Source organism: Cebidichthys violaceus, unplaced genomic scaffold, assembly GCF_023349555.1.
Source record: "Cebidichthys violaceus isolate CVI_PGR_0920_01 unplaced genomic scaffold, fCebVio1.0.p SCAF_16, whole genome shotgun sequence".
Classification (NCBI taxonomy): Eukaryota; Metazoa; Chordata; class Actinopteri; order Perciformes; family Stichaeidae; genus Cebidichthys; species Cebidichthys violaceus.
In genome coordinates this window covers 9,770,445-9,794,754 of record NW_027176329.1, presented here as the reverse complement: position 1 = coordinate 9,794,754, position 24,310 = coordinate 9,770,445, and the positions used below count along the sequence as shown (strand labels likewise).

General features: G+C 39.1%; 1 protein-coding gene across 3 annotated transcripts; it reads left to right on the top strand.

Annotated features, from left to right (window-relative positions):
* The first annotated feature begins 466 nt into the window (after window positions 1-466).
* LOC137872723 (protein rapunzel-like) lies at window positions 467-22,220 on the top strand. 3 transcript variants are annotated; one of them, XM_068711117.1, is made up of 4 exons: window positions 467-636; window positions 1,449-1,618; window positions 1,900-2,056; window positions 9,648-10,908. In XM_068711117.1, the coding sequence occupies exons 2-4, from the start codon at window positions 1,517-1,519 to the stop codon at window positions 10,370-10,372; spliced, it is 984 nt and encodes a 327-aa protein (XP_068567218.1). In that variant the 5' UTR covers window positions 467-636; window positions 1,449-1,516; the 3' UTR covers window positions 10,373-10,908. The 3 variants fall into 3 exon arrangements, with proteins under 3 accessions (XP_068567218.1, XP_068567219.1, XP_068567217.1); XM_068711118.1 differs by lacking the exons at window positions 467-636; window positions 1,449-1,618; window positions 9,648-10,908 and adding exons at window positions 12,712-12,881; window positions 13,163-13,319; window positions 20,960-22,220 and having other exon boundaries at window positions 1,967-2,056; XM_068711116.1 differs by lacking the exons at window positions 467-636; window positions 1,449-1,618; window positions 1,900-2,056; window positions 9,648-10,908 and adding exons at window positions 11,730-11,899; window positions 12,712-12,881; window positions 13,163-13,319; window positions 20,960-22,220.
* Window positions 22,221-24,310: the final 2,090 nt, after the last annotated feature.

Genomic DNA, 24,310 nt, shown 5'->3' with positions numbered 1-24,310 from the left:
AAAAAAGAAAGAAAGCGAATTGTTGTTTTAACCCTTTCTTTAACTTGTTAAGTAGTATTTTTTTAAATATGCTAACAGGCAGATATTGTAACTGCAAAGCTAGCATGTTTCCCCTTTATTCAGTCTTTGTCCTGAAGTAAGCTAACCAGCTGCTAGCTGCATCTTAATATTTAACTCAGTGGTGTCAATAAAGAGGAAAAAGAGAAAACTCTCACAAATATCAGCAGCGTTAATTGAATGTCTTTTGCAATTATATACTTTATCTTTATAAAAATAAATAATTAAATAGCTATTGATTTTTAGGGCATTTAGCAAGTAGATTCAGTTAATAGATACTGAAAACCTGCAATGACAACATTTAACAACAAAGCTGCCGCACTGAGTCCCCCTCGCCGCCAGAGTCCTCTGTTGTCCGACTGTAATCGCTGTCATGAAACGTAACACGACTCCTCTGTTTGTGTCTGCAGCCCTGCCCCATTTTACAGGCCCGCGACTACTGCAACACAAATATCCACTCCGGGAGTTTATCCGGAGCTGTCTGCAGGACTGTTACATTTAACAAGCTAAAACTACTCGAGAGCCCGGAAGAGCTGTGTTTGGTCTGATTGAGGGGAAAAAAAAGTCGCGTCGCTTTCGGTAAATTTCATTTGCTCAACGAGCGGAAAAGCGGTGGTGATGATGAACGTAGCATCCCGGCTACAGCTGCTGATTCAGTCCAAAAAGTTGATCGTGTTTATTGTGGACTAGAACATGTGTCGATACTGGTTTGACACAGCAGACCGATGTAGTCTGAAACATAGCATATGATATAACGTTACTTGATAATAACTGTTTATAGTCAACAGAGTTTGGTTTCCGGGGCGTAACCTTCCTCTGAACTCAACAAGTTGGGTTGTGAGCTGAATGTCATATACTTGTGAAATGCATTACTACAACACTTTCATAATGCATGATAAACGTTTCTATAAACCTCTATATTATGATGTCTTAACCACAGTCATGAGGCAACACAGGTGCCAGGTGTACAATGTTAAGTATCACAGTTGTTTGTGTTTTTAATCAATCCAACGATTATTGTCTCAATTAACAGATATTTAGTTGTTAAAATGTCAAGACAGAGAAAAGCAGCAAATCCCTACATTTGAGAAGTTGAAATGAGAGAATGTTTGCTTGAAATATGTCTTAAACATCAAATTGATTATCAAGATAGTTGCTGATGAATTCTATTAAAGAAGGATGAATAAATGAATCGAATTACAATCAGCCTAAATATTGAATAAAGCATCAAACGACATTCCCAAAGCGTCATCACATTTCTGGTATTTAGTTATTAAGTAAAGTTATTGTGGGTTTATACTTTGATGTAAACGACGTCTTATAAGCATGACGTGAGTGACTTATCTCAACACTTGTGAAAACATGTATCCCCCTGTGATCCTCTGCTTCAGGGATGCCTCTCCACAGCATTTGGCCCACGTGCAGAAGGTTTTGTCGGGACTGAGAAAGAGTCAGCAGTATGGGCAACGAGGACACCCTCGAGGATGTGTTCGTTGCCGTCATCCGCCCAAAGAGTCAAGTCAGCCTGAGCTCAAAGGAGTACAGAGCCAAAGCCTATGAGGTAAGTCTGACAGCAGATCGCCTGTGGCCTCAACATCTAAGGCAAACGTTATTCATATTTAATCTAGAATAAAACAAAGGGAAGAGAATTACAGAAGCTTAATGTAGTTTTTGTTAGTTTAAAACTGCTTTGTGTAGTTACTGTATAGCTGTCAACAAGCAGACTTTCTTGAACTACCAACATATTAAATAATGACATATCAACCAACAATATATCAACAATATATTTTTTCTAAACCCATTTATAACTCAGTTTCCATGTTACCTCTGGGTCTTATACAGATCCTGCTGGTTGAAGTGCCTTTGGAGGGGAAGGAGAAGAAAAGAAAGAAAGTCCTCCTGGCCACAAAGATCCAAGCAGCAGGAGACAAATCCAAATCCATATTGGATTATGTTGACGAAACAGTGAGACCAATATCCAACAACCAAGGCTTCATCGGTGAGTGTGGGACGTATGTGACATTCGCACTCATGCATATTTATAAGACGTCATTTAAACCAGTGGCATGTGACTCTTTAAAGTGAAGGAAAAGCCTACTCGTGACCCCGTGTTGTCACAGGCTGCACGTGTTTGAGTTGTCTTGTAACATTGGGAGTCACGGCTGTAAACACCATTTGGGGTTTCAGGAAAGCGTGTGGTGCATATGAAGAAATTCCCCCTCGGAAATGAAGGAAAGGAGGCCTCGCTTTTTGTTGTGTCAGTGAGACAGTCGATACGATACAAATAAACTAAGAAATAAAAAATAAATTAAAAAAATAGTAAAATAATTGATCAAAAATCAACAAATAAAACAAAAATAACAGAAATAAAACAGAAATAAAACAGAAAAGCGACGACGTCACATAAAAGCCAGTTTGTAAAAATGTGTTTTAAGAAGTGATTTAAAAGAGATTACGGATTGTGCGAGCCTTATCTCCTCAGGCAGCTCGTTCCAAAGCCGTGGGGCTCTGATGGCAAAAGCACAGTCACCTTTAGTTTAGTTAATGTTAATGCCTTGTGACTGTGGAGGAATGAAAGGTGTTTGTCTTGATCCTGTTGTTCACCAAACCACTCACAACTGGCTTTTTCATCTTTGGAACATCAACGGGACAGTTTCACATCCAGCAGGGGCATCCTCAGTCTGTTGCTTTTCGAACAAAGAACAATAAAGTGAGAGAGGTGTGAAACAAGATCACAGTGATCAACTTGCACTTCAGTTAGACTTTGAAGAAGACACAGCTGTTGTCCAGATATATGTCTTGCTAATTGGATGGTGCAGGCTGAGCAGTGTGCTCCAGTTTCTCTTCTCTCCCAGGTTAAAATTCCGCTAGTACTAAAAGAAGTTTGTGAATTTGAAAGGTTTCTGCATTTGTATTATTTTGATGTACCTCAAATGTCCTCTACTGTCTGAGTGACACCTTTATGACAAATGTGCTTGATATTCATGTTTTTGGACGAGCATCCCACAGAGTATTTCATCCCTCAGAGGACAGACTGAGGCAGTGTGAGGTCCTGAGCTCTTGGGGTTGGGGAAAGTGCATCTGGTGTGTGTGTGTGTGTGGGGGGGGGGGTGAAAAGTCTGCCGATGTTTTCCTGTGTTGTCTCACATTTTTACGGGGAAGTCAAATATTACAAAACAGATGTGTCCATGACCTGTTGAATAATATTTAGTTAGCTGTCAATGATTATAGAGAAAACTGAATAGAAATTCCTGCAGTTGTTATTAAATAATCAGGCCAGGTGAATTCACGTTAAAACTGGGAACTAATCACGCCTTCTTTGACTTTTACGAGAGCAATGCAAACATCCATTTCTATCAAATATACAGTAAAGCTAATGTAAAAAGGGAAATGTGTTTCTCAGTGTGCTTAAAGCTAATGATACACTATCCACTATCCTGTTGTCAGTAACTGTATAGATATTGGCGTTTATTAATTTGACATTAATTCATTTGATTATTGTTTGCTGTTAAAGCATCTAGCCAAGTTGATATAATATGATATTTTGAGTTAAGGGTCCTTGGTGTGCAGGAAGATGATGAGGAGGCGGAGTCTCGTATTGCTGTGTGCCACAATTTAATTCTTTATACTACCACCAGATGACACCAAGGAGAGACATCTTTAAAACCCGGCTTTAGTGCTCCTACAGAACAAGTAGAAAAGGCTTTAAACATTTTGTAAAGCACTCCAATACATGCAGATTATGTTTTATACAAAGTATAAATTAAGAGTTTATTGTTATTTTTATTAGCAGGACATAAATACTAAAGAACACAAAAACAATCTAATTCAAAGTAAATAATTTGATTGAATAGAATTTCAATAAACTCTTATGTAAAAGGAAGAAACCTGAATTGAAAATAGATTAGTATTTTGTATCCGAAACTATGGACGGACACACACACACACACACACACACACACACACACACACACACACACACACATATTTACATTTATTAAGGACAGGCAGCACATTGTGGTTAAAACTTTAGGTACATCAATATTTGTTTAATATCTGTTGAGAATAAAACAACAAAGTTACCAACTCTAATTCTCTCACAGCCTAACATGCGCCTGCCAATTACTAAAAAAGAAAAACACTTTCCCTTCATTAAAAGTATGTCAGTCAATATAAACACAAACAAACGGTGGCAACAATCCGATTCCGGTCCGAGCTGAGAACGACCTCAGCTCACCCCTCCAGGCCATTTCAATGGCAGGCTTAAACCTTCCTAATCCCAAAACTGAACCAAACCGTCCACTGCCGCTGCGTCAAACCTGCTGATGTGTGGATGTGCTGCTCTCGTCCGCTCCAGTTCATACCTGAAACCAGAAGGTACCCGTCCTCCGTCCTTGGTGTCACCAGATGACACCAAGGAGAGACATCTTTAAAACCCGGCTTTAGTGCTCCTACAGAACAAGTAGAAAAGGCTTTAAACATTTTGTAAAGCACTCCAATACATGCAGATTATGTTTTATACAAAGTATAAATTAAGAGTTTATTGTTACTTTTATTAGCAGGACATAAATACTAAAGAACACAAAAACAATCTAATTCAAACTAAATAATTTGATTAAATAGAATTTCAATAAACTCTTATGTAAAAGGAAGAAACCTGAATTGAAAATGGATTAGTATTTTGTATCCGAAACTATGGACGGACACACACACACACACACACACACACACACACACACACACACACACACACACACACACACACACCCTCCTCCAGAAAAAACAGCTCTTGAAACTTCTGATGAATTTCATTGTAACCCTCTCAGCCTCATTCTCTGCATACCTTTTGCGAGCTGTACTGAAGGGATATTTAATGTGCGCTTACAGTTTATTGTGCCCTTTAGTTGCACCTTATATCCTTGTTGTTTATTTGTGGTGATTACAAGTATTGCTATTATAGTTACAAAGTCTACCTGTATAGATATTGGCGTTTATTAATTTGACATTAATTAATTTGATTATTGTTTGCTGTTAAAGCATCTAGCCAAGTTGATATAATATGATATTTTGAGTTAAGGGTCCTTGGTGTGCAGGAAGATGATGAGGAGGCGGAGTCACGTATTGCTGTGTGCCACAATTTAATTCTTTATACTACCACCAGATGACACCAAGGAGAGACATCTTTAAAACCCGGCTTTAGTGCTCCTACAGAACAAGTAGAAAAGGCTTTAACCATTTTGTAAAGCACTCCAATACATGCAGATTATGTTTTATACAAAGTATAAATTAAGAGTTTATTGTTATTTTTATTAGCAGGACATAAATACTAAAGAACACAAAAACAATCTAATTCAAACTAAATAATTTGATTGAATAGAATTTCAATAAACTCTTATGTAAAAGGAAGAAACCTGAAATGAAAATGGATTAGTATTTTGTATCCGAAACTATGGATGGACACACACACACACACACACACACACACACACACACACACACACACACACACACACACACACACACACACACACACACACCCTCCTCCAGAAAAAACAGCCCTTGAAACTTCTGATGAATTTCATTGTAACCCTCTCAGCCTCATTCTCTGCATACCTTTTATCCGAAACTATGGACGGACGGAGACACACACACACACACACACACACACACACACACACACCCTCCTCCAGAAAAAACAGCTCTTGAAACTTCTGATGAATTTCATTGTAACCCTCTCAGCCTCATTCTCTGCATACCTTTTATCCGAAACTATGGACGGACGGACACACACACACACACACACACACACACACACACACACACACACACACACACACACACACACACACCCTCCTCCAGAAAAAACAGCTCTTGAAACTTCTGATGAATTTCATTGTAACCCTCTCAGCCTCATTCTCTGCATACCTTTTATCCGAAACTATGGACGGACGGACGGACACACACACACACACACACACACACACACACACACACACACACACCCTCCTCCAGAAAAAACAGCTCTTGAAACTTCTGATGAATTTCATTGTAACCCTCTCAGCCTCATTCTCTGCATACCTTTTGCGAGCTGTACTGAAGGGATATTTAATGTGCGTTTACAGTTTATTGTGACCTTTAGTTGCACCTTATATCCTTGTTGTTTATTTGTGGTGATTACAATTATTGCTATTATAGTTACAAAGTCTACCTGTATAGATATTGGCGTTTATTAATTTGACATTAATTCATTTGATTATTGTTTGCTGTTAAAGCATCTAGCCAGGTTGATATAATATGATATTTTGAGTTAAGGGTCCTTGGTGTGCAGGAAGATGATGAGGAGGCGGAGTCACGTATTGCTGTGTGCCACAATTTAATTCTTTATACTACCACCAGATGACACCAAGGAGAGACATCTTTAAAACCCGGCTTTAGTGCTCCTACAGAACAAGTAGAAAAGGCTTTAACCATTTTGTAAAGCACTCCAATACATGCAGATTATGTTTTATACAAAGTATAAATTAAGAGTTTATTGTTATTTTTATTAGCAGGACATAAATACTAAAGAACACAAAAACAATCTAATTCAAACTAAATAATTTGATTGAATAGAATTTCAATAAACTCTTATGTAAAAGGAAGAAACCTGAAATGAAAATGGATTAGTATTTTGTATCCGAAACTATGGATGGACACACACACACACACACACACACACACACACACACACACACACACACACACACACACACACACCCTCCAGAAAAAACAGCTCTTGAAACTTCTGATGAATTTCATTGTAACCCTCTCAGCCTCATTCTCTGCATACCTTTTATCCGAAACTATGGACGGACGGAGACACACACACACACACACACACACACACACACACACACACACACACACACACACCCTCCTCCAGAAAAAACAGCTCTTGAAACTTCTGATGAATTTCATTGTAACCCTCTCAGCCTCATTCTCTGCATACCTTTTATCCGAAACTATGGACGGACACACACACACACACACACACACACACACACACACACACACACACACACACACACACCCTCCTCCAGAAAAAACAGCTCTTGAAACTTCTGATGAATTTCATTGTAACCCTCTCAGCCTCATTCTCTGCATACCTTTTGCGAGCTGTACTGAAGGGATATTTAATGTGCGCTTACAGTTTATTGTGTCCTTTAGTTGCACCTTATATCCTTGTTGTTTATTTGTGGTGATTACAATTATTGCTATTATAGTTACAAAGACTACGTGAAGGGGTGAATGAGAGGCGAACAGTTAAGGTAGAAAAGCATTACATAAGTGCACTCCACTCCATTTATATGTTCGGACTGCTTCAATTACACGCCAACAAGTGCTGGTGCATTTTAAAAACAAACACTGTGGAAACTGCTCCTTTTCTGTGACACTGTCTGGAAAGAAATGTTGATGTTTAACAATTTAAAATGTTATCTTTAATGGGGTGAGCACTGCAAATGAAATTCAATGTATCTCCATTTAGCTTGTATTTCTAATCCTTGGCAAATATAACGCAATCCAGCTGCTTGTCTTGATAACAACTGACATTAATGAGAAAATATATCTTCTGTAATTTGGGTGAACTGACACTTTACACCCTTGTGCCCTGTGAACGTAACTGCTAAAAGACTTTATAAAATGTATGTGTGGACATGAAATAATGCAATATTATTAACTTTGCTATGTTTATAAATTCAATTTTGAAATGTAATTTAAATAAAGTATTCACAGCATTATTAGTGGAACTAAAAAAGTGATTGCTTCCTGGTTATAAAGTGTGACATTGTCTAATAATAGCTGGTATCTGGTCACCTATTCTAATTTGGAAGGTGTGGGGACTGGTGAGTAAAACAACACAATGAAAAGCTTACCCTGTCATTCACTGCTTGTGGTTGGAGGTTGCAGCTAGTGCATCTAGAGGAACTCCCCTCATCCAATCAGCACAGGGCATGCATGAGTCACTTCCTTGTGTTCACTTCCTTATTTGGCAGGAAGGGATGTCCTTATTGACTAGGTAGGAAAATAGTGGAAAGGAAAGTCAGACGGCTTCAGTAGACTGAGCGATTCCGACTGTTTTATCTCTGGTGAGTAAACATCTTTGTTGGAGCCATAATGTGGTTTTGTTGTTTTATTTTGTCTTTGAGGGAAACATGTGGTGGGTTTACACATAGCAGTTCTGACACTGAACACAGGGTGGCGCATTGAGTTAAAAGTGCATATAGGTAAGTGCCTGGTGAGGAGAATCAGGTGTGTGGACGGGAAGCTAACAGTTTTTGACCGTATCAATGTGACGTGTCAGCAAGCATGTCAGCGTGGGTTCTCCAGGTGTTATATTATACTGTCATGCAGTATCCTGTGGTGTTCTGCTATGATGTCAATGTACAAGCTGAATAAACGGATCATACGGATCGAAAGAAAGACAGCGCACTGGACAGTGAAATGTTTGTGGCATGAACACGCGTCCGAACAAGTTCTACCGTTCGCCCCCCAGTGGCTTTAAAGATAAAATGGATATTTGTTAAAGTCATTACAATCTTTCATATCGTTGCTTTCTAATCTATGACCTGAAGGATGTTTTAAACTCTGTGTGATAGCTGAGTCAGCTAGGACTGACGGATTAAATGAAAGTAAAAGATGGTTGATTCTTGTGCATGTGTGGGACTGTAAATCAGGAAATGAGAGAAACAGGCTCTAAAACAAACAAAGTACATCCCCAGTTATTAAAGTGCAAGGTGCCAAATAGCCACTGGAAGTTATCTGAATTGATAAAGATGAAACAACAAAGGTCACCACACGTAACCATTTGTTTATTTCCTGTCTTTGTGTTACTATGAAGACACACCCACTGTGGTCCCTGAGTTATTTTTCCTGCAGGACAACATTGTGAAGGATGATTAATGTCAAAACTATGAGAAAGATGCATCACAGATAGATTTGGGTCTGTTGTCTCATAAACTAGTTGTATATTTCTATAATGCTGAAATTAAGTGTTTTTTTTATTAACAATATGTCAAAAAATGATTTCCCAAAACACAATACTTGCTTAATTTTTAACTGAATGCCAAAAATGTAACCGGTATGTATATTTTCTGGTTCTCATTTTATGCTATTAAACTAAATAACTTTCATGCTGTTGTTTGGGCATAATAAGCAACTCTAATTCATAACAGATGAATCAATAATAAAACTATTGTTTACTTTAAGCCCAAGTTTCCTCCTCATGATGAAGCTCTGTGTATCCCTGCAGACAACATGAGCCCACATGTGACCAGTTGCCAGTAACATTAGACCGTAAGAGGACACCTTCTACAATATGGCTTTTGTGCAGCAGCTGGTGACATGTGGGCTGTAGCATTAGCAACCTGAGAGTTAGCCATGAGCGTAATTTTTAGGGTATTGCAAAGACCCTCTGTGACCAATGATTTAGGTAAAGCTTTTAGATTGTGGTCAGAAGATGATGTCACCATGTACAGATTCAGTCTAAAAGACATACTAGATATATGTATGATCTACTTTAAACATATTGTTTTGTGTTTTCATCTCTCCAGCCTATAAACTTACTTTGTGTCGAAGGCAGAAGAAAAGCACCATAATGGCTGATGCACCAAACAAAACTGCAGTCAAGGTGCTGTTCTGTGTGGAAAAGGTGTCTTCTTTCGCCTCCTCCATCAACCCCATCTTTGGCATAGTCTCCTCCCTGGTTAGGGTGGCTCGCAAGGGCCTCGATGCAGAAGAGGGCCACGCTCTAGATAAGGAGTTCCAGCCGCTCCACTCCAAACTGGAGACCATCTCTGTAAAGAACCACCAATGCCTGAGGCAGATCCGCATCGACGAGGTGAACGAGACCTATGGCAATCACGAGGAGTACATTAAGCACCAGTACACTGCCTTCAACAACATGGTGGCACAGGTGAAGAAAGATCCAGACAACGCCCAGTGCTACATGGAGGCCTTTGAGAAGATTTACGAGAGGGACAAGAGCAACCTGAGCCTGGATGTCTACTACCGTGGTGTGATGGGTACCAAGCTGCTGTTTGGAAGACCCCTGCTGAAGGTGTACCTGGACAACTGCGATGGCGACCGGGAGATCATGGAGCGCCGCTGTTCACACATCACCCACCTGTTCCACATGGGCCTCATCGCCCTCATGGCCTACACAGCTGTTACGGAGGATGACGAGGCCAAGGTGCAGAAGGAGTGGGACAAGAAGGTGGCGGACATCCAGGAGAAGATGCAGGAGGTGCTCCGCCAGTGCAAAGACAAGTCGTCCTGAACACGGGCCATCAGAGAGAACAATGTCTACTCTTAGCTGTGGACCAATGAAAAAAAGACAAAATATATTATAATATATATATCGTAATAAAACCAAAGCCATGCTTTCATTATTATTGTGATTGCAACATATTAGTTATTGTATCGACATTGTGTATCGTTTTTTTTTGTTTCAAAGAGACCACTGTATGTTTCAGTTGATTTGTGTTACTTGCCAATATATGCTGAAGTTTTGTACAATCTCTTCAATTAAAATGCACTTATTAGTCGATAAAGTTGTATATTTGTGAAGTCCATTTCATCCACACTAAAACCAACAATCTATATTTAAAAAAACATCAGTAGCAGTAAAAGTTATGAGGCTGTGTATAGGCTATAGCTCTGAATTCAACATGGATGAATACTTTGTATCCATACAACACAAACAAACCGCCCTCTTCCATAAATAACACCTCTTAATACTTCTGTTGAATATACCGAATGTTAAACCGAGCTACATGAAACAAGATGATACAGATAATAAATTCATCAAAACTATTTGATTCCATTCCTTACCTTCAATGTTGAATATTACACGTGGTAGAAAGATGTGGTATGTGTCTAACAATATTTAAGAAAATTCAATAGGGGGTAGGACAATGCAGATTAGTTTAGCATAGCATAGTGTTTCTGAAACAGGGGAACAGCGTGGCTGGCTCTGTCCAATGGTAGCAAAATCTACCTGCCAACACATCTAAGCCTCACTAATTAAAACCTCGTATCTCATTTGTTAAATCTTTACAAACCAAAATTAAAAGAAAAATGTAGGGTTATGTTTCGGACTATTCCTTGACAGGGAGTACTGGAGTCTCTCCTTAGAGTCAAGAATGTTGTCCAACATAACCCCTGTAAAAAAAAAGAAAGAAAGCGAATTGTTGTTTTAACCCTTTCTTTAACTTGTTAAGTAGTATTTTTTTAAATATGCTAACAGGCAGATATTGTAACTGCAAAGCTAGCATGTTTCCCCTTTATTCAGTCTTTGTCCTGAAGTAAGCTAACCAGCTGCTAGCTGCATCTTAATATTTAACTCAGTGGTGTCAATAAAGAGGAAAAAGAGAAAACTCTCACAAATATCAGCAGCGTTAATTGAATGTCTTTTGCAATTATATACTTTATCTTTATAAAAATAAATAATTAAATAGCTATTGATTTTTAGGGCATTTAGCAAGTAGATTCAGTTAATAGATACTGAAAACCTGCAATGACAACATTTAACAACAAAGCTGCCGCACTGAGTCCCCCTCGCCGCCAGAGTCCTCTGTTGTCCGACTGTAATCGCTGTCATGAAACGTAACACGACTCCTCTGTTTGTGTCTGCAGCCCTGCCCCATTTTACAGGCCCGCGACTACTGCAACACAAATATCCACTCCGGGAGTTTATCCGGAGCTGTCTGCAGGACTGTTACATTTAACAAGCTAAAACTACTCGAGAGCCCGGAAGAGCTGTGTTTGGTCTGATTGAGGGGAAAAAAAAGTCGCGTCGCTTTCGGTAAATTTCATTTGCTCAACGAGCGGAAAAGCGGTGGTGATGATGAACGTAGCATCCCGGCTACAGCTGCTGATTCAGTCCAAAAAGTTGATCGTGTTTATTGTGGACTAGAACATGTGTCGATACTGGTTTGACACAGCAGACCGATGTAGTCTGAAACATAGCATATGATATAACGTTACTTGATAATAACTGTTTATAGTCAACAGAGTTTGGTTTCCGGGGCGTAACCTTCCTCTGAACTCAACAAGTTGGGTTGTGAGCTGAATGTCATATACTTGTGAAATGCATTACTACAACACTTTCATAATGCATGATAAACGTTTCTATAAACCTCTATATTATGATGTCTTAACCACAGTCATGAGGCAACACAGGTGCCAGGTGTACAATGTTAAGTATCACAGTTGTTTGTGTTTTTAATCAATCCAACGATTATTGTCTCAATTAACAGATATTTAGTTGTTAAAATGTCAAGACAGAGAAAAGCAGCAAATCCCTACATTTGAGAAGTTGAAATGAGAGAATGTTTGCTTGAAATATGTCTTAAACATCAAATTGATTATCAAGATAGTTGCTGATGAATTCTATTAAAGAAGGATGAATAAATGAATCGAATTACAATCAGCCTAAATATTGAATAAAGCATCAAACGACATTCCCAAAGCGTCATCACATTTCTGGTATTTAGTTATTAAGTAAAGTTATTGTGGGTTTATACTTTGATGTAAACGACGTCTTATAAGCATGACGTGAGTGACTTATCTCAACACTTGTGAAAACATGTATCCCCCTGTGATCCTCTGCTTCAGGGATGCCTCTCCACAGCATTTGGCCCACGTGCAGAAGGTTTTGTCGGGACTGAGAAAGAGTCAGCAGTATGGGCAACGAGGACACCCTCGAGGATGTGTTCGTTGCCGTCATCCGCCCAAAGAGTCAAGTCAGCCTGAGCTCAAAGGAGTACAGAGCCAAAGCCTATGAGGTAAGTCTGACAGCAGATCGCCTGTGGCCTCAACATCTAAGGCAAACGTTATTCATATTTAATCTAGAATAAAACAAAGGGAAGAGAATTACAGAAGCTTAATGTAGTTTTTGTTAGTTTAAAACTGCTTTGTGTAGTTACTGTATAGCTGTCAACAAGCAGACTTTCTTGAACTACCAACATATTAAATAATGACATATCAACCAACAATATATCAACAATATATTTTTTCTAAACCCATTTATAACTCAGTTTCCATGTTACCTCTGGGTCTTATACAGATCCTGCTGGTTGAAGTGCCTTTGGAGGGGAAGGAGAAGAAAAGAAAGAAAGTCCTCCTGGCCACAAAGATCCAAGCAGCAGGAGACAAATCCAAATCCATATTGGATTATGTTGACGAAACAGTGAGACCAATATCCAACAACCAAGGCTTCATCGGTGAGTGTGGGACGTATGTGACATTCGCACTCATGCATATTTATAAGACGTCATTTAAACCAGTGGCATGTGACTCTTTAAAGTGAAGGAAAAGCCTACTCGTGACCCCGTGTTGTCACAGGCTGCACGTGTTTGAGTTGTCTTGTAACATTGGGAGTCACGGCTGTAAACACCATTTGGGGTTTCAGGAAAGCGTGTGGTGCATATGAAGAAATTCCCCCTCGGAAATGAAGGAAAGGAGGCCTCGCTTTTTGTTGTGTCAGTGAGACAGTCGATACGATACAAATAAACTAAGAAATAAAAAATAAATTAAAAAAATAGTAAAATAATTGATCAAAAATCAACAAATAAAACAAAAATAACAGAAATAAAACAGAAATAAAACAGAAAAGCGACGACGTCACATAAAAGCCAGTTTGTAAAAATGTGTTTTAAGAAGTGATTTAAAAGAGATTACGGATTGTGCGAGCCTTATCTCCTCAGGCAGCTCGTTCCAAAGCCGTGGGGCTCTGATGGCAAAAGCACAGTCACCTTTAGTTTAGTTAATGTTAATGCCTTGTGACTGTGGAGGAATGAAAGGTGTTTGTCTTGATCCTGTTGTTCACCAAACCACTCACAACTGGCTTTTTCATCTTTGGAACATCAACGGGACAGTTTCACATCCAGCAGGGGCATCCTCAGTCTGTTGCTTTTCGAACAAAGAACAATAAAGTGAGAGAGGTGTGAAACAAGATCACAGTGATCAACTTGCACTTCAGTTAGACTTTGAAGAAGACACAGCTGTTGTCCAGATATATGTCTTGCTAATTGGATGGTGCAGGCTGAGCAGTGTGCTCCAGTTTCTCTTCTCTCCCAGGTTAAAATTCCGCTAGTACTAAAAGAAGTTTGTGAATTTGAAAGGTTTCTGCATTTGTATTATTTTGATGTACCTCAAATGTCCTCTACTGTCTGAGTGACACCTTTATGACAAATGTGCTTGATATTCATGTTTTTGGACGAGCATCCCACAGAGTATTTCATCCCTCAGAGGACAGACTGAGGCAGTGTGAGGTCCTGAGCTCTTGGGGTTGGGGAAAGTGCATCTGGTGTGTGTGTGTGTGTGGGGGGGGGGGTGAAAAGTCTGCCGATGTTTTCCTGTGTTGTCTCACATTTTTACGGGGAAGTCAAATATTACAAAACAGATGTGTCCATGACCTGTTGAATAATATTTAGTTAGCTGTCAATGATTATAGAGAAAACTGAATAGAAATTCCTGCAGTTGTTATTAAATAATCAGGCCAGGTGAATTCACGTTAAAACTGGGAACTAATCACGCCTTCTTTGACTTTTACGAGAGCAATGCAAACATCCATTTCTATCAAATATACAGTAAAGCTAATGTAAAAAGGGAAATGTGTTTCTCAGTGTGCTTAAAGCTAATGATACACTATCCACTATCCTGTTGTCAGTAACTGTATAGATATTGGCGTTTATTAATTTGACATTAATTCATTTGATTATTGTTTGCTGTTAAAGCATCTAGCCAAGTTGATATAATATGATATTTTGAGTTAAGGGTCCTTGGTGTGCAGGAAGATGATGAGGAGGCGGAGTCTCGTATTGCTGTGTGCCACAATTTAATTCTTTATACTACCACCAGATGACACCAAGGAGAGACATCTTTAAAACCCGGCTTTAGTGCTCCTACAGAACAAGTAGAAAAGGCTTTAAACATTTTGTAAAGCACTCCAATACATGCAGATTATGTTTTATACAAAGTATAAATTAAGAGTTTATTGTTATTTTTATTAGCAGGACATAAATACTAAAGAACACAAAAACAATCTAATTCAAAGTAAATAATTTGATTGAATAGAATTTCAATAAACTCTTATGTAAAAGGAAGAAACCTGAATTGAAAATGGATTAGTATTTTGTATCCGAAACTATGGACGGACACACACACACACACACACACACACACACACACACATATTTACATTTATTAAGGACAGGCAGCACATTGTGGTTAAAACTTTAGGTACATCAATATTTGTTTAATATCTGTTGAGAATAAAACAACAAAGTTACCAACTCTAATTCTCTCACAGCCTAACATGCGCCTGCCAATTACTAAAAAAGAAAAACACTTTCCCTTCATTAAAAGTATGTCAGTCAATATAAACACAAACAAACGGTGGCAACAATCCGATTCCGGTCCGAGCTGAGAACGACCTCAGCTCACCCCTCCAGGCCATTTCAATGGCAGGCTTAAACCTTCCTAATCCCAAAACTGAACCAAACCGTCCACTGCCGCTGCGTCAAACCTGCTGATGTGTGGATGTGCTGCTCTCGTCCGCTCCAGTTCATACCTGAAACCAGAAGGTACCCGTCCTCCGTCCTTGGTGTCACCAGATGACACCAAGGAGAGACATCTTTAAAACCCGGCTTTAGTGCTCCTACAGAACAAGTAGAAAAGGCTTTAAACATTTTGTAAAGCACTCCAATACATGCAGATTATGTTTTATACAAAGTATAAATTAAGAGTTTATTGTTACTTTTATTAGCAGGACATAAATACTAAAGAACACAAAAACAATCTAATTCAAACTAAATAATTTGATTAAATAGAATTTCAATAAACTCTTATGTAAAAGGAAGAAACCTGAATTGAAAATGGATTAGTATTTTGTATCCGAAACTATGGACGGACACACACACACACACACACACACACACACACACACACACACACACACACACACACACCCTCCTCCAGAAAAAACAGCTCTTGAAACTTCTGATGAATTTCATTGTAACCCTCTCAGCCTCATTCTCTGCATACCTTTTGCGAGCTGTACTGAAGGGATATTTAATGTGCGCTTACAGTTTATTGTGCCCTTTAGTTGCACCTTATATCCTTGTTGTTTATTTGTGGTGATTACAAGTATTGCTATTATAGTTACAAAGTCTACCTGTATAGATATTGGCGTTTATTAATTTGACATTAATTAATTTGATTATTGTTTGCTGTTAAAGCATCTAGCCAAGTTGATATAATATGATATTTTGAGTTAAGGGTCCTTGGTGTGCAGGAAGATGATGAGGAGGCGGAGTCACGTATTGCTGTGTGCCACAATTTAATTCTTTATACTACCACCAGATGACACCAAGGAGAGACATCTTTAAAACCCGGCTTTAGTGCTCCTACAGAACAAGTAGAAAAGGCTTTAACCATTTTGTAAAGCACTCCAATACATGCAGATTATGTTTTATACAAAGTATAAATTAAGAGTTTATTGTTATTTTTATTAGCAGGACATAAATACTAAAGAACACAAAAACAATCTAATTCAAACTAAATAATTTGATTGAATAGAATTTCAATAAACTCTTATGTAAAAGGAAGAAACCTGAAATGAAAATGGATTAGTATTCTGTATCCGAAACTATGGATGGACACACACACACACACACACACACACACACACACACACACACACACACACACACACACACACACACACACACACACACACACACCCTCCTCCAGAAAAAACAGCCCTTGAAACTTCTGATGAATTTCATTGTAACCCTCTCAGCCTCATTCTCTGCATACCTTTTATCCGAAACTATGGACGGACGGAGACACACACACACACACACACACACACACACCCTCCTCCAGAAAAAACAGCTCTTGAAACTTCTGATGAATTTCATTGTAACCCTCTCAGCCTCATTCTCTGCATACCTTTTATCCGAAACTATGGACGGACGGACACACACACACACACACACACACACACACACACACACACACACACACACACACACACACACACACACACACCCTCCTCCAGAAAAAACAGCTCTTGAAACTTCTGATGAATTTCATTGTAACCCTCTCAGCCTCATTCTCTGCATACCTTTTATCCGAAACTATGGACGGACGGACGGACACACACACACACACACACACACACACACACACACACACACACACACACACACACCCTCCTCCAGAAAAAACAGCTCTTGAAACTTCTGATGAATTTCATTGTAACCCTCTCAGCCTCATTCTCTGCATACCTTTTGCGAGCTGTACTGAAGGGATATTTAATGTGCGTTTACAGTTTATTGTGACCTTTAGTTGCACCTTATATCCTTGTTGTTTATTTGTGGTGATTACAATTATTGCTATTATAGTTACAAAGTCTACCTGTATAGATATTGGCGTTTATTAATTTGACATTAATTCATTTGATTATTGTTTGCTGTTAAAGCATCTAGCCAGGTTGATATAATATGATATTTTGAGTTAAGGGTCCTTGGTGTGCAGGAAGATGATGAGGAGGCGGAGTCACGTATTGCTGTGTGCCACAATTTAATTCTTTATACTACCACCAGATGACACCAAGGAGAGACATCTTTAAAACCCGGCTTTAGTGCTCCTACAGAACAAGTAGAAAAGGCTTTAACCATTTTGTAAAGCACTCCAATACATGCAGATTATGTTTTATACAAAGTATAAATTAAGAGTTTATTGTTATTTTTATTAGCAGGACATAAATACTAAAGAACACAAAAACAATCTAATTCAAACTAAATAATTTGATTGAATAGAATTTCAATAAACTCTTATGTAAAAGGAAGAAACCTGAAATGAAAATGGATTAGTATTTTGTATCCGAAACTATGGATGGACACACACACACACACACACACACACACACACACACACACACACACACACACACACACACACACACACACACACACACACACACACACACACACACACACACCCTCCTCCAGAAAAAACAGCTCTTGAAACTTCTGATGAATTTCATTGTAACCCTCTCAGCCTCATTCTCTGCATACCTTTTATCCGAAACTATGGACGGACGGAGACACACACACACACACACACACACACACACACACACACACACACACACCCTCCTCCAGAAAAAACAGCTCTTGAAACTTCTGATGAATTTCATTGTAACCCTCTCAGCCTCATTCTCTGCATACCTTTTATCCGAAACTATGGACGGACACACACACACACACACACACACACACACACACACACACACACACACACACACACACACACACACACACACACACACACCCTCCTCCAGAAAAAACAGCTCTTGAAACTTCTGATGAATTTCATTGTAACCCTCTCAGCCTCATTCTCTGCATACCTTTTGCGAGCTGTACTGAAGGGATATTTAATGTGCGCTTACAGTTTATTGTGTCCTTTAGTTGCACCTTATATCCTTGTTGTTTATTTGTGGTGATTACAATTATTGCTATTATAGTTACAAAGACTACGTGAAGGGGTGAATGAGAGGCGAACAGTTAAGGTAGAAAAGCATTACATAAGTGCACTCCACTCCATTTATATGTTCGGACTGCTTCAATTACACGCCAACAAGTGCTGGTGCATTTTAAAAACAAACACTGTGGAAACTGCTCCTTTTCTGTGACACTGTCTGGAAAGAAATGTTGATGTTTAACAATTTAAAATGTTATCTTTAATGGGGTGAGCACTGCAAATGAAATTCAATGTATCTCCATTTAGCTTGTATTTCTAATCCTTGGCAAATATAACGCAATCCAGCTGCTTGTCTTGATAACAACTGACATTAATGAGAAAATATATCTTCTGTAATTTGGGTGAACTGACACTTTACACCCTTGTGCCCTGTGAACGTAACTGCTAAAAGACTTTATAAAATGTATGTGTGGACATGAAATAATGCAATATTATTAACTTTGCTATGTTTATAAATTCAATTTTGAAATGTAATTTAAATAAAGTATTCACAGCATTATTAGTGGAACTAAAAAAGTGATTGCTTCCTGGTTATAAAGTGTGACATTGTCTAATAATAGCTGGTATCTGGTCACCTATTCTAATTTGGAAGGTGTGGGGACTGGTGAGTAAAACAACACAATGAAAAGCTTACCCTGTCATTCACTGCTTGTGGTTGGAGGTTGCAGCTAGTGCATCTAGAGGAACTCCCCTCATCCAATCAGCACAGGGCATGCATGAGTCACTTCCTTGTGTTCACTTCCTTATTTGGCAGGAAGGGATGTCCTTATTGACTAGGTAGGAAAATAGTGGAAAGGAAAGTCAGACGGCTTCAGTAGACTGAGCGATTCCGACTGTTTTATCTCTGGTGAGTAAACATCTTTGTTGGAGCCATAATGTGGTTTTGTTGTTTTATTTTGTCTTTGAGGGAAACATGTGGTGGGTTTACACATAGCAGTTCTGACACTGAACACAGGGTGGCGCATTGAGTTAAAAGTGCATATAGGTAAGTGCCTGGTGAGGAGAATCAGGTGTGTGGACGGGAAGCTAACAGTTTTTGACCGTATCAATGTGACGTGTCAGCAAGCATGTCAGCGTGGGTTCTCCAGGTGTTATATTATACTGTCATGCAGTATCCTGTGGTGTTCTGCTATGATGTCAATGTACAAGCTGAATAAACGGATCATACGGATCGAAAGAAAGACAGCGCACTGGACAGTGAAATGTTTGTGGCATGAACACGCGTCCGAACAAGTTCTACCGTTCGCCCCCCAGTGGCTTTAAAGATAAAATGGATATTTGTTAAAGTCATTACAATCTTTCATATCGTTGCTTTCTAATCTATGACCTGAAGGATGTTTTAAACTCTGTGTGATAGCTGAGTCAGCTAGGACTGACGGATTAAATGAAAGTAAAAGATGGTTGATTCTTGTGCATGTGTGGGACTGTAAATCAGGAAATGAGAGAAACAGGCTCTAAAACAAACAAAGTACATCCCCAGTTATTAAAGTGCAAGGTGCCAAATAGCCACTGGAAGTTATCTGAATTGATAAAGATGAAACAACAAAGGTCACCACACGTAACCATTTGTTTATTTCCTGTCTTTGTGTTACTATGAAGACACACCCACTGTGGTCCCTGAGTTATTTTTCCTGCAGGACAACATTGTGAAGGATGATTAATGTCAAAACTATGAGAAAGATGCATCACAGATAGATTTGGGTCTGTTGTCTCATAAACTAGTTGTATATTTCTATAATGCTGAAATTAAGTGTTTTTTTTATTAACAATATGTCAAAAAATGATTTCCCAAAACACAATACTTGCTTAATTTTTAACTGAATGCCAAAAATGTAACCGGTATGTATATTTTCTGGTTCTCATTTTATGCTATTAAACTAAATAACTTTCATGCTGTTGTTTGGGCATAATAAGCAACTCTAATTCATAACAGATGAATCAATAATAAAACTATTGTTTACTTTAAGCCCAAGTTTCCTCCTCATGATGAAGCTCTGTGTATCCCTGCAGACAACATGAGCCCACATGTGACCAGTTGCCAGTAACATTAGACCGTAAGAGGACACCTTCTACAATATGGCTTTTGTGCAGCAGCTGGTGACATGTGGGCTGTAGCATTAGCAACCTGAGAGTTAGCCATGAGCGTAATTTTTAGGGTATTGCAAAGACCCTCTGTGACCAATGATTTAGGTAAAGCTTTTAGATTGTGGTCAGAAGATGATGTCACCATGTACAGATTCAGTCTAAAAGACATACTAGATATATGTATGATCTACTTTAAACATATTGTTTTGTGTTTTCATCTCTCCAGCCTATAAACTTACTTTGTGTCGAAGGCAGAAGAAAAGCACCATAATGGCTGATGCACCAAACAAAACTGCAGTCAAGGTGCTGTTCTGTGTGGAAAAGGTGTCTTCTTTCGCCTCCTCCATCAACCCCATCTTTGGCATAGTCTCCTCCCTGGTTAGGGTGGCTCGCAAGGGCCTCGATGCAGAAGAGGGCCACGCTCTAGATAAGGAGTTCCAGCCGCTCCACTCCAAACTGGAGACCATCTCTGTAAAGAACCACCAATGCCTGAGGCAGATCCGCATCGACGAGGTGAACGAGACCTATGGCAATCACGAGGAGTACATTAAGCACCAGTACACTGCCTTCAACAACATGGTGGCACAGGTGAAGAAAGATCCAGACAACGCCCAGTGCTACATGGAGGCCTTTGAGAAGATTTACGAGAGGGACAAGAGCAACCTGAGCCTGGATGTCTACTACCGTGGTGTGATGGGTACCAAGCTGCTGTTTGGAAGACCCCTGCTGAAGGTGTACCTGGACAACTGCGATGGCGACCGGGAGATCATGGAGCGCCGCTGTTCACACATCACCCACCTGTTCCACATGGGCCTCATCGCCCTCATGGCCTACACAGCTGTTACGGAGGATGACGAGGCCAAGGTGCAGAAGGAGTGGGACAAGAAGGTGGCGGACATCCAGGAGAAGATGCAGGAGGTGCTCCGCCAGTGCAAAGACAAGTCGTCCTGAACACGGGCCATCAGAGAGAACAATGTCTACTCTTAGCTGTGGACCAATGAAAAAAAGACAAAATATATTATAATATATATATCGTAATAAAACCAAAGCCATGCTTTCATTATTATTGTGATTGCAACATATTAGTTATTGTATCGACATTGTGTATCGTTTTTTTTTGTTTCAAAGAGACCACTGTATGTTTCAGTTGATTTGTGTTACTTGCCAATATATGCTGAAGTTTTGTACAATCTCTTCAATTAAAATGCACTTATTAGTCGATAAAGTTGTATATTTGTGAAGTCCATTTCATCCACACTAAAACCAACAATCTATATTTAAAAAAACATCAGTAGCAGTAAAAGTTATGAGGCTGTGTATAGGCTATAGCTCTGAATTCAACATGGATGAATACTTTGTATCCATACAACACAAACAAACCGCCCTCTTCCATAAATAACACCTCTTAATACTTCTGTTGAATATACCGAATGTTAAACCGAGCTACATGAAACAAGATGATACAGATAATAAATTCATCAAAACTATTTGATTCCATTCCTTACCTTCAATGTTGAATATTACACGTGGTAGAAAGATGTGGTATGTGTCTAACAATATTTAAGAAAATTCAATAGGGGGTAGGACAATGCAGATTAGTTTAGCATAGCATAGTGTTTCTGAAACAGGGGAACAGCGTGGCTGGCTCTGTCCAATGGTAGCAAAATCTACCTGCCAACACATCTAAGCCTCACTAATTAAAACCTCGTATCTCATTTGTTAAATCTTTACAAACCAAAATTAAAAGAAAAATGTAGGGTTATGTTTCGGACTATTCCTTGACAGGGAGTACTGGAGTCTCTCCTTAGAGTCAAGAATGTTGTCCAACATAACCCCTGTAAAAAAAAAGAAAGAAAGCGAATTGTTGTTTTAACCCTTTCTTTAACTTGTTAAGTAGTATTTTTTTAAATATGCTAACAGGCAGATATTGTAACTGCAAAGCTAGCATGTTTCCCCTTTATTCAGTCTTTGTCCTGAAGTAAGCTAACCAGCTGCTAGCTGCATCTTAATATTTAACTCAGTGGTGTCAATAAAGAGGAAAAAGAGAAAACTCTCACAAATATCAGCAGCGTTAATTGAATGTCTTTTGCAATTATATACTTTATCTTTATAAAAATAAATAATTAAATAGCTATTGATTTTTAGGGCATTTAGCAAGTAGATTCAGTTAATAGATACTGAAAACCTGCAATGACAACATTTAACAACAAAGCTGCCGCACTGAGTCCCCCTCGCCGCCAGAGTCCTCTGTTGTCCGACTGTAATCGCTGTCATGAAACGTAACACGACTCCTCTGTTTGTGTCTGCAGCCCTGCCCCATTTTACAGGCCCGCGACTACTGCAACACAAATATCCACTCCGGGAGTTTATCCGGAGCTGTCTGCAGGACTGTTACATTTAACAAGCTAAAACTACTCGAGAGCCCGGAAGAGCTGTGTTTGGTCTGATTGAGGGGAAAAAAAAGTCGCGTCGCTTTCGGTAAATTTCATTTGCTCAACGAGCGGAAAAGCGGTGGTGATGATGAACGTAGCATCCCGGCTACAGCTGCTGATTCAGTCCAAAAAGTTGATCGTGTTTATTGTGGACTAGAACATGTGTCGATACTGGTTTGACACAGCAGACCGATGTAGTCTGAAACATAGCATATGATATAACGTTACTTGATAATAACTGTTTATAGTCAACAGAGTTTGGTTTCCGGGGCGTAACCTTCCTCTGAACTCAACAAGTTGGGTTGTGAGCTGAATGTCATATACTTGTGAAATGCATTACTACAACACTTTCATAATGCATGATAAACGTTTCTATAAACCTCTATATTATGATGTCTTAACCACAGTCATGAGGCAACACAGGTGCCAGGTGTACAATGTTAAGTATCACAGTTGTTTGTGTTTTTAATCAATCCAACGATTATTGTCTCAATTAACAGATATTTAGTTGTTAAAATGTCAAGACAGAGAAAAGCAGCAAATCCCTACATTTGAGAAGTTGAAATGAGAGAATGTTTGCTTGAAATATGTCTTAAACATCAAATTGATTATCAAGATAGTTGCTGATGAATTCTATTAAAGAAGGATGAATAAATGAATCGAATTACAATCAGCCTAAATATTGAATAAAGCATCAAACGACATTCCCAAAGCGTCATCACATTTCTGGTATTTAGTTATTAAGTAAAGTTATTGTGGGTTTATACTTTGATGTAAACGACGTCTTATAAGCATGACGTGAGTGACTTATCTCAACACTTGTGAAAACATGTATCCCCCTGTGATCCTCTGCTTCAGGGATGCCTCTCCACAGCATTTGGCCCACGTGCAGAAGGTTTTGTCGGGACTGAGAAAGAGTCAGCAGTATGGGCAACGAGGACACCCTCGAGGATGTGTTCGTTGCCGTCATCCGCCCAAAGAGTCAAGTCAGCCTGAGCTCAAAGGAGTACAGAGCCAAAGCCTATGAGGTAAGTCTGACAGCAGATCGCCTGTGGCCTCAACATCTAAGGCAAACGTTATTCATATTTAATCTAGAATAAAACAAAGGGAAGAGAATTACAGAAGCTTAATGTAGTTTTTGTTAG

Bases quoted from the DNA above. Each gene is read 5' to 3' on its own strand.
- LOC137872723 (XM_068711118.1), top strand. From the start codon at position 12,780: ATGGGCAACGAGGACACCCTCGAGGATGTGTTCGTTGCCGTCATCCGC. The intron at 12,882-13,162 runs GTAAGTCTGACA...GGTCTTATACAG, and splicing joins ACAGAGCCAAAGCCTATGAG to ATCCTGCTGGTTGAAGTGCC. The intron at 13,320-20,959 runs GTGAGTGTGGGA...TCATCTCTCCAG, and splicing joins CAACAACCAAGGCTTCATCG to CCTATAAACTTACTTTGTGT.